The 10279-nt window shown below is 47.6% G+C and overlaps 1 protein-coding gene across 3 annotated transcripts; it reads left to right on the top strand.

Moving 5' to 3' along the window:
• The first annotated feature begins 365 nt into the window (after window positions 1–365).
• BOLA3 (bolA family member 3) lies at window positions 366–9626 on the top strand. 3 transcript variants are annotated; one of them, XM_081595718.1, is made up of 4 exons: window positions 366–462; window positions 3062–3185; window positions 4993–5097; window positions 9237–9626. In XM_081595718.1, exons 1-4 carry the CDS (start codon window positions 409–411, stop codon window positions 9329–9331), a joined length of 378 nt encoding a protein of 125 aa, XP_081451844.1. In that variant the 5' UTR covers window positions 366–408; the 3' UTR covers window positions 9332–9626. The 3 variants fall into 3 exon arrangements, with proteins under 3 accessions (XP_081451844.1, XP_081451846.1, XP_081451845.1); XM_081595720.1 differs by having other exon boundaries at window positions 8825–9626; XM_081595719.1 differs by lacking the exon at window positions 9237–9626 and adding an exon at window positions 8200–8462 and having other exon boundaries at window positions 4993–5081.
• The last annotated feature ends 653 nt before the right edge of the window (window positions 9627–10279 follow it).

Raw genomic sequence — 10279 nt, 5'->3', positions numbered from 1 at the left:
GCCAGTGATCTTTCTAAAGCTCAAATCTGAAAACGACTCCCCTGCTTAAAATCCTCCCCGGGGCCCCTCATGGAGCGAGAAGTCGAAGCTCCTCCGTTTAGCAGCAAGTTTTCTGGTGGAGAGTAGGAATGGGGGCGTTCCACCTAGGGCACCAGGGTCCTTGGGAAGAGGGAAAGTCTGAGCACCGGCTTCTAGGCCGAGGCGGAAGGATCCACTGGGGTCGAGGGCTAGGAGGCAGAGGAAGTCAGGGCAGACGGCAGGGCCCTGGGCTTTCTGGGCGTGCGGGGCGGCTCGCGGCCTCCGAACAGCAGGGGGCGGCCTCGTCCGTGGCGGCGGCGGCTCTGGTCCCGGACTCCGCGTCTTTCGGGCGACGCGGCGACCTCGGACGGCGGGCCGCGTCGGCCGGGCATGGCGGCGTGGGGCCCGGCCGCGGCAGTCCCTCTGCTTCGCGGAACCCGCCGGGTGAGCGTGGACGGGGACCGAGCCACTCTCCCCAGGGCAGGAACAGCGCTGGGACCGCGGGGCGGGCCGAGGTTGGAGAGACGGCCTGCGGGGCGCGACGCGCCGGGCCAGGGGCTTCGCCTTCCTTTCTTTCATTCATTGATTCGCTGGTTCATTCATTCAGTGGCCCCGGCTACGGGTACTGAGAGAAGTGTCAGGCCCGGCGCGTGCTGGGGGAGCTCCCCAACGGGGTGGGGGTTGAGACCGAGGGGAACGGATACATAAACAGTCGTAATACAGCAGGCACGGAAAAAGCAGTGTTGCTTTACTAAGCCGAAGACATGGGAGTCAGAGCCTGGAGTTGCGGCCTGTGTGCTGGTTCCTGTCACTGAGTCAGGGCTCCGGAACGTCCTCCTGAACGTCCTCCTGACTTCTGTGACCTTGACCCTTTCCAAATCTCACAATCCTGGAGTAGGGAGCCAGTAGAGGGCACTCACCATACGCTCTCCTAATTTTATCTCCCCCTTGCTGATTCATTCTTCCTTCACTCCATCCATTTCGTTTGCTTTCCTCTCACATTCTTCCTTCTCTTGGACCTGCCTCCCCCAAGCATGAAGGGCACTGCTGCTGGTGACTTTCATTGTGGACAATCGACATTCCGGGGTTTTTGTCAGTAGATTGCTGGTTTAAAGGCCGCTGCCTGCAGATCAGCAGAGATGAGGGAAAGACTTTTCCCAAGGAGTCATAGTGGTAACCCCACTCTCACCCTTTAGTGACTGCTGCGCCGCCTGCCACCTGGCTACCCTCTGCCTTTGCCCCACCCCCACCCCCAGGACACTGTTTTCAGAGGAGATCTCCCGTCCACCCAATCTTACCCAGGTCCACAACATAAGATTCTGTCCCTCTGAAGAGCACTCAGTCTCCCTCCAGATCTTTCTCCTGACCTGCATTTCAGCTACCTGCTAGAATCAGGGCTTCTTTGCGGGTACCCAGTACATATGCTGGTTTTCTCTGGTGGCTCAGCCAGTAAACAATCCGCCTGCAATGCGGGAAACCTGGGTTCCATCCCTGGGTTGGGAAGATCCCCTGGAAGAGAGCATGGCAACCCACTCCAGTATTCTTGCCTGGAGAATCCTCAAGGCCAGAGGAGCCGGGCGGGCTACAGTCCATGGGGTCGCAAAGAGTCAGAGTCGACTGAGCAACTGACAGCACAGTCCATATGCCCTAAATTGTGTGGATTTTTCCCCCTGCTCATTCATTCATTCATTCACTCATTCACCCATCACTCAAGTTCTCCTGAGGGCCTGCCCTGGGTCAGTTCTGGAAGACTGCAATAGCAGGACAGACCCATGTCTTGGCCTGTAAGACCAATTGGTGAGTCAGTGCACAGGGTATTTTAAATAAGGTGCTCTGAGGTTCTATAACACAGGACCCTGCTCTAGGCCATCAGAAAAGGCCTGAGGATGGGCAAGACTGAGGGGTGAAGGGATGGTACCTTCAGCACCAGCATGTGGTGAACAGCACTCCACCCACTGTCCTCCTCCAGCCAGGGAGCCGGTACTACTCCCTTTTTAAGGATACTGTTATCTGGGAATCTTTCCTGACTTGCTTCAAAAGGCATTGTTACATTGGCATCAAGAAGCCTATGTAAAAAGTCCAAAATCTTTAACCCTGACACTGAAACCCTGCTGTACTCTATTTTCTTTTTTTCAATATTTTTTACTTATTTGTTTGGCTGCACTGGGTCTTAGCTGAAGCATGCAGAATTTTTGATCTTTGTTGCAGCATACAGGAGCTTTAGTTGCACTATGCAAACTCTTAGTTGCTGCATGTGGGATCTAGTTCCCCCACCAGGATCAAACCCAGGCCCCTTCCATTGGGAGTGCAGAATCTTAGCCACTGGATCTCTAGGGAAGTCCCTGCCATGCTATTTTCAGTCTCTCTTTTCAGCATGTGCTTAACCTACCCAAGGGGCTGCTGACATGATTTTCTGCGTCTTCATCTCTAAGGGTTGAGACACATTCCCATCAGAAGCACTGGCTCCTTAGGGTAGCCATTGGGGGAGGCAGAAATGTTACTTCCAATGGTAAATAATCTAAAAATGTTCCTCTTTCAGGTCCTTTCATAGAATTCTGTTCCTTCTTTCCAGTAAGGATTGCAGAGAATAGCTGTCTTATGGAGCAGTAGGTCACAGGGTTATACCCCACTGGAGAGAATGTGGAATGTTAATCAGGCCTAAAGGGTGGGTGCTATTTGATCCCATTAGTACATGGTCAGCGGCATGCTTGCCCAAGCAGGGCATGCCTGGCCTCTTCTGCTCTGTATCTTACTAAGGGATCCAACCTTGGGCATATTACTTGGTGCTTCAGGCACCTCACTAAAACTGTCTTCATGATAGTGTCTCACTATCATGAGGAATAAACATCTGCTGAATTAACTTAGGGACCTTGTTATCTCCGGAGTCCAAGTTAGTTGTTTACAATTCCACAGTTTATTCTGCATCCTGGGGAACTTAAATAGACATCTGATGCCATGCAGTCCCCCCGATTTAGCCCAGGGCCCTGCCTTGCAGGGGAGGTCAGAGGGGCCTGCACACTGACTCTCCTCTGTTCTGTGGCAGCTTCCTCTTCTCCACTGGGCCCAGCGCATGTTTGCCTCACAGACTGAGGGGGAGCTCAAAGTGACCCAAATTCTCAAAGAAAAGTTTCCTCGAGCTACAGCTATCAAAGTCACTGACATTTCAGGTAAGGTTTTCTCTCATCTTTCCCACAGAGTTTGGTAGGATTTTACTTGCTGGAAGGGAAGAGGGCAGGGGACTTGGTGGCTACTCACCACCAGTGGCTTCTCAGTATGTATGGATTTTGGACAGATAGACCTTGGCCTCTCCTCCCAGAAGGGGTGGAGGTGGAAATGCAGAGACTTCAGCGGGGAACTACGAGGACTCATGGTTGCCAACCTGGCCTGGCTCAGATCAGATTCCTTTCAGTCACCCTGAGGCTCAGCTCCAGGCTTTGGTTTGACTTTGAGATGAGCCAGACTTTAATTTCCCCACATTCTTCTGACACCCTAGAATGCCAGAGCTGGAACAGATTCCAGGAAGAATGAGTCCGGAGAGGCTAAAGAACTTGCCTGGCCCTTCACAGGGAGGGGATGGCAGAACCGGGACCCAGGGAAACTGTCTTGAGCCCAGTGACCAGCCGTGGTCAGGCCCCACCTTTCTCGAATGGCCACTGGGGCCTCAGAAGTTCAGGCTGACTGCGTATTAGGAGCAAGCTGGGCAATCAACATCTGCCCCCATTGGACGGGAAAGATAAGGATTTATCTAGACACCCATGTGGAAGAGTTGGCAATTCCCACACCCAGACAGTCTTTATCACTCTCCATTGCTGTAGGGCTCACTGGCTCTTCTGAGAACATAACATTTACAAGGATTAGGAGGAAATTCAGAGAGTCCTTTTATCCTGGTCACTATAGGAAATGAACCAATCTAAAGATCTGTTAGAATGGCAGATTGAGTGAGCCCTCTGCAGGGGTCCCAGGGCAATGCTGAGGTCTTGATGTTACCAGTCCTGTACCTGCCACAGGCCCAGTTAGGGCAGAGCTGGAACTTGACCTCTGGTCTGGTTTTGCCTAGTCCTGGGTAGAGTGAAGAAAGGGGATCAAAGCTGGGAACCTTGGTTTAGCCAAAGCTTAGTCTCCTAGAACATACAAGAAAAGCTTAACAAAGCCTATTGAATGAATGGAACTTTCTTGCTGAATTGTTTCATGCTAGAGCAGCACATTTTATTGTTATCATTCATCAGCCCTAGCTCTCAAGCCACATGGATACAAAGCTTGGTCTAGGGGGTAGGTGGGTCCACACAAACTCTGCCTTGAGAGCTGTCCCTTACCTGCCACAGCCCAGGGGGAAACCCTTAATTCAGCTTGTAAAGCAGGGGTGCTGGAGAGCCCAGCTCTATGTTTAGCACATCTTCAGTTTATTGTAATGCTGTGTCCTCAGTTTATTGTAATGCTGTGTCCATATCATTCAGCTTTCTGCTGAATGATAGCATTCAGATCATCTCTCTCACACTTCCTTATTCCTTTACTTTCGGATACTACTGCATGTGGTTTTCAAATCAGATTTTAATGTGTTTTTGCATTTTTAAAAATACCAATTACTGGTCCTTTGGGAAGTGGGACATTGAAATTCAGTCCCTCCCACCTTCTTCCATGGCATTTGCTGGCTTAATAAAAGGATCTAGTAGGACAACTGACATTTCTTAGGCTTTGCATGTTTTGTGCCTTATCTTTCCTACCCTGGAAGCAGTAATGCTGGGTACCAGATACAAGTGCTTTGCAGAAGGAAGAGCACATTTGGGATTGAGGCAGCCTGCCAGGAGGAGGATGGGGTCAGATTGTAAGCCATGATCGTCTAACAATCTTAGCAGCTTTCTGCTGAATGATGACATTCAGACCTTCTTTGGATTGTGTGGTACTTATTCAAGGACATAAGGAACTTGGCTGCTGTAACTTAATAACTGAAACACTTTCAAATGACATTTATTTCAGGAGGCTGTGGGGCAATGTATGAAATTAAAATTGAATCAGAAGAATTTAAAGAGAAGAGAATTGTCCAGCAGCACCAGATGGTTAATCAGGTCAGTAGAGGCAGCAGTGCTGCTTTGTCACATCTCGGCATCTGAACAGGCCGCTCAATAGTTACATTTCCGTGTATAGTGCTACCAGTGTTTACTGTTATTATTGCATGTTGAATAGTATTTGTAAACATAAGACAATAAAAGATACATATTCTTGTAGATTTGAAGGTTTCATTTAAGCCTCTTTTAGGACTACTTTACAGGTGGGTAAACTGAGGCATGGCCTGATTGAGAGCTGCTCCAGCTATCCCAGACCCAAGGACAATAGCAGGGGGCTGGAACATCAGATTTAACCTGATTAAGGCCCAGTGTATTCATTATCTGTGCTTATTTCACTTGAAATTTATACCAGCCTTGACCCTTACACCTGTGCCTATAAACTCACCTCTCCATCAGTGTGTTTATCATTCTGGAAAATTGGACTTTGTAAACTAGTTTAACATTTGTAAAGCACAGCTCTGGCCATGAAAGTCAAATCCAGGTGTTCCAAACGACTCTTTCAGACCTTTCTCACCCTTCTTGGCATGGACCCTCCCTCTGGCCCCTGCCCATTGGTCTCTCCATGCTTCTGGCCCTTTGCCCAGATCAGACCTCCTGCCTGGGCTGCCCCTCCCTCACTTCTTTGCTATGCTCAAATGCTGCCTCCCCACCTGCCCAGCAGGGAATAAATGCCCTCCACCCTCTGAATCCAGCCTTTCCTGCCTTGTGTCCTGGATATTTAGGTCCATGAATACTCTGGTTCCTTGTTGGATCCATCTTTGGATTCACTGGCTGTGGGCACATAAGGCCCTAGGGCATGCTGGTGGTCTGACTGGGAGGTCTGAGGTGCAGCAGCAACCACTTCTGTCCTCCAGAAGCACTACTAGCCCTTTGTGACTCCAGGGATTGGAGCCAAGGGAGAAGACGAGGAAATAAGACCTGGCTCACCCCCAACTGGTAGAACTTTGGGTTTTGTTATCAAAACTACTCAGGCTGCCTTGTACAGTTAACTGGGCTCCTAGGGGGTCTGTTAATTACAGCACATCCCCTGGCCTGAAGCCCTGGTCACCAGGATGTAGGTTCTGGAGTTAGACTGCCCACATTTCAAATCTGGGCACTGCTTCTTTCTTGTGACTGCTCTGTGACCTTGAGCAAGTTACGTAACCTCCCTTTGCCTCAGTTTCCTAATTTGTAACAGGGAGAGTAACAGGATTTGCCTCAAAGGGCTCTTTCGAGGATTAGTGGTAAAGTCATATAAAGCACTGAGAAGCGTGTCTAACACACAGTGAACCCTTCATAAATGTCAGCTGCCTTCCCCATCATCATCTTGCCTGTAAGTACTGCGAGGAACCTGCACCACGTCCAAGGGGCAGGACACCAGTTCCCTCCACTTGGGAGAATGTCACGTGTATCATCTTGGGCTCAAAGTTTCCTCTGGGCCCCTACTGAACATGTGCCCTCTCTGGTCCCATCCTTGCTGGAGAACCTTGTTCACTTTGCTGTCATTGCCCTAGGAAGCCGACTATGCAGGCCAGCCCTGCGTCTGTTTTCTTTTTTCGTAAATTTTATTGTATATTGGAGTGTAGTTGATAGAGGGAAAGGAGAGCTGGCCTGGGTTTGGTTATTATTTTGCAAAGAAGTTAAATATTTAATGCCTGAAAGACTTTCCATTTCAGAGAATTCACCTCCTGGTATTGGTGTACTTTTAACCTGGAGCAGCTACACAGCAAGGCCCACAACCACTGGAGCAGGGTTGGCAGGGGAGGAAGGCCTGGGCCTGACCTCCAGCCTTATTCAGGTCCTGTAGCTTGTTTCCTGGTACTGCAGGGACTAAATATCTATTTGATTGTGGCTCCTCATTTACACTTGGGCCCTGACATCATTTGTAGCCTTAAAAAAAATCTCCTAATTTACAACTTTATTTATTCTGATCTAGAGTAAAATTGGGGAATTGGTGCTGATGAGCAAGGTTTTATTTAAAAAAATATTTTTACATGACGCTATATATATTTTTTTCTTTTATTCAAGTAACTTTTAAAAATTTTGGCCATGCTGCTCAGCTTGTGAAATCTCAAGTTCCCCAACCAGGGATTGAACCCAGGCCTCTGTCGTGAAAGTGCTGAATCTTAACTACTAGACCACCAGGGAACTCCCAGTGTGGGTTTTTTTTTTAATATAATTTTTTTTCATTTATTTATTTTTGGCTAAGCTGGGTCTATAATTTTTTTCATTTATTTATTTTCGGCTAAGCTGGGTCTTGGTTGCTACAAGGGCTTTTCTCTAGTCATGGAGAGCGGGGGCTACGCTCAGGCTCTGGTGCAAGGGCTTCTCATTGTGGTGGCTTCTCTTGCTGTGCAAGGCTCTAGGGTGCACGGGCTTCAGCAGTTGCGGTTCTCAGGCTCTAGAGCTCAGGCTCAGTAGTTATGGTGCATGGGCTTAGTTGCTCCGCAGCATGTGGGATCTTCCTGGATCAGGGATCAAACCCACATCTCCTGCATGGGCAGGTGGATTTTTTACCACCGAGCCACAAGGGAAGCCTCCTCGGTGTGGTTTTAAAGGACAGCTGTTCTTTGCTCAAAATAGCAAAACACAAGGAGCAGCCTAAAAGTTCTTCATTGGGGCAGCCTAATAAGTTAGACTACATATAATGGAACACTATGCTGATACAGAAAAGAATGCGGGTGTGCTTTATGGCTGATATGGAAAGATCCTGTGTTAGGGGAAAACACAGAGTGTAGAACAGTGTGTTTGAAATGCTATCATTTGTGTTTTAAAAAGGTAGTGGGGTGGAATATATATTCATATTAGCTTGAATATGCATTTTTAAAAATTCTCACAAAGATACACATGCAAGTAACAACAGTTTTATATTTGAGAGGGAGGTGGAAACTGGGGGACAGCTGTGGGAGGGAGACTTCAGGACATGCCTTTTTATGCCTTTTGATTTTTGAGCCAACTTAAATAGTGATTCAAAAAAAAAGTGTTTTCCAAAAAAAAAAGGTAAAGATTGTTTAAAGAAAGTGTGTGTGCAAAGTGTCCTACAGAGATAAAGCTATTAATATATACACATATTCCAGTAGAGACTTACTGTAATCAGTGTCAAATACAAAACAATGATGATGCTCTTCTGCTTCCTTAGGCACTGAAAGAAGAAATCAAAGGTATGCATGGATTGCGGATATTTACCTCTGTCCCCAAACACTGAGCATACTTTGGCTGTGTTGATGCTGCTACTAAAACTTTGGATGAATCTTCCTACCACCGTTCTTTCCTCAGCATATGACAAAAAGTTTATCTATTTTGTTCACAGACATTTCCATATTGTAATTATAGAAGAATATGGTATCTATTTAGATATTAAATTAAAGGCAACAGATAAGTAAAATTTTTTTCATTACAAAATATTTACTGAATCCTGCTCTGTGCCTAGAAAACATTCTTAACATGGGGATAATGTAATTAATAGAAGCAGACCAAGAAAGACTATATGAAATTTTTGAAGGGTCATGAGTAATGCTTTTAGTTCCTTTATTTCAGAAACATGTCCTTTTATTCAAAGTGGTCTTGTCTTTTGAACAGTTCTGTCCTGATGCTACAGGCAGAATGGAGTACAAGCTTCCTTGTCAAGAAACTTTCTTTTTTCTTCTCCTCTATGAAACTGCTCAGGTCCCTTAATTTTACAGAAAAGAAAGGAAAGACTCTTTGGTTTTGCTCTTCCCTTAGTTTACCACTCTCTTTCCCTTTCCCTCCAAACTTCTTACCAGAATGATCCTGGACCCTCAAGTTTCTTACTTCCTGGAGTGGACTCTGAGGAGTGTTGGCTGCCTGGGTCAGGGTCTTCTTCATGTTTGAAGATCCCCCACCCTTTGCACCCTGGTGGGAGGTTGAGCCCACCTCCCATAACAGAAGCTGAAAAGGCTTGCTTTCCTAAGCTCCTTGGCAAACAAGGCTCAGGCAGATGATCTAGACTCAGCCAATCCGATGGATCTGCCTTGAACTCTGCACTGGGAGCAAGTGACACTGTGAAGCAGGGGCAGTGACTTGTCCATTTTGGCAGCTGTGGCAGCAATGTCCAATGTTTTGGGAGGTGTCTGTGTCATAGGGCACCATCTCTGGAGTCCATGGTGGTAGTCACACTGTCTGCAACATAATTTGGGCTTTGTCTTCTTCTTCCAGTGCATTTTCAGAAGCTGCTTCGTCAGTGTTCCCAGAAATTCTACGATTATCCCCATGTCCTTTCACTAAATTCTTTTCTGCTCACACTGGCCTAGTCAGTGTCTGATGCTTACAAACAAGAGCCCTGATGGGTTCACCTGCCCTGCACAGTGCGTGCAGCTCCTGCCCTCCTGCTCCCGCCTCCACGCTGGAAAGCTGAGAAATGACATCCACTGCCACTCTCAGTCTTCCACGTGACCTGTCACCATGGCGATGGGAGGTTGACCATCCACTCCTTCCTCAAACTCCTGTGTGTTCCATGGAACTGACCACCAGAGAAATCACTGGTCACTATTAGTTCTTAAGATTCCTCTTACCTCCCTAAGAAATAAAAGTGTGTAGGTAAAACAACTTTGAGCTCTGGAGGAGCACAAATTTTAAATATTCTGTTCACATACTGTGCCCTCATTTTTTGGTTTCAAATTGTTCTCTAACCCCACAGTATAGGGGAGGGATTGGTGTCCTGCCAAGGAAGAACTGACTTTTACAGGGAATAGATTCATTCAGTTCTATCAGAGTTGATAAGAAAGCATAAAACAGAACTCCTAAGGGCCCAAGGCACCCCTGAAAGAGCTACACACTCTGGAGGACAGGGTGGTGTAGTGAGGAAATACCTAAGTCCCAGAGACAAGAAGGCAGCGGTCAGAGAGACCACAGAATTAGATACCTGTTGATTCCTCGTGTGGAGCCTAATTATCCTGTTAAGGGTGGGCTGGACACAGTGATCTGCTTCTAAAGAACGGATTAAAGGGGAAGTGACAGTGCAGCTTCAGAGACTAGGTCATAAAAGGCACTGTGGCCTCCTCCTTGCTCTCTTGGACAGCTTTGCTCTGGGGGAAGGCAGCTGCCATGTTGTGAGGACACTCAAGCAGCCTGTGGAGAGGTCCATGTGATGAGGAACCAAGGAGTCTCCAAAAAATTAATGAAGTAGGCCTGCCAGCAGCCCATAGAGAACTGAGCCTTCTGCTAAGATAAGAGCCATTCATCTTGGAAGTGGATCCTTC

Source organism: Giraffa tippelskirchi, chromosome 4, assembly GCF_054371585.1.
Source record: "Giraffa tippelskirchi isolate mGirTip1 chromosome 4, T2T-mGirTip1v1.2.pri, whole genome shotgun sequence".
In the NCBI taxonomy this organism is placed as follows: domain Eukaryota; kingdom Metazoa; phylum Chordata; class Mammalia; order Artiodactyla; family Giraffidae; genus Giraffa; species Giraffa tippelskirchi.
The sequence above is the reverse complement of the archived record's forward strand: the minus strand, read 5'-3'. Positions and strand labels throughout refer to the sequence as shown.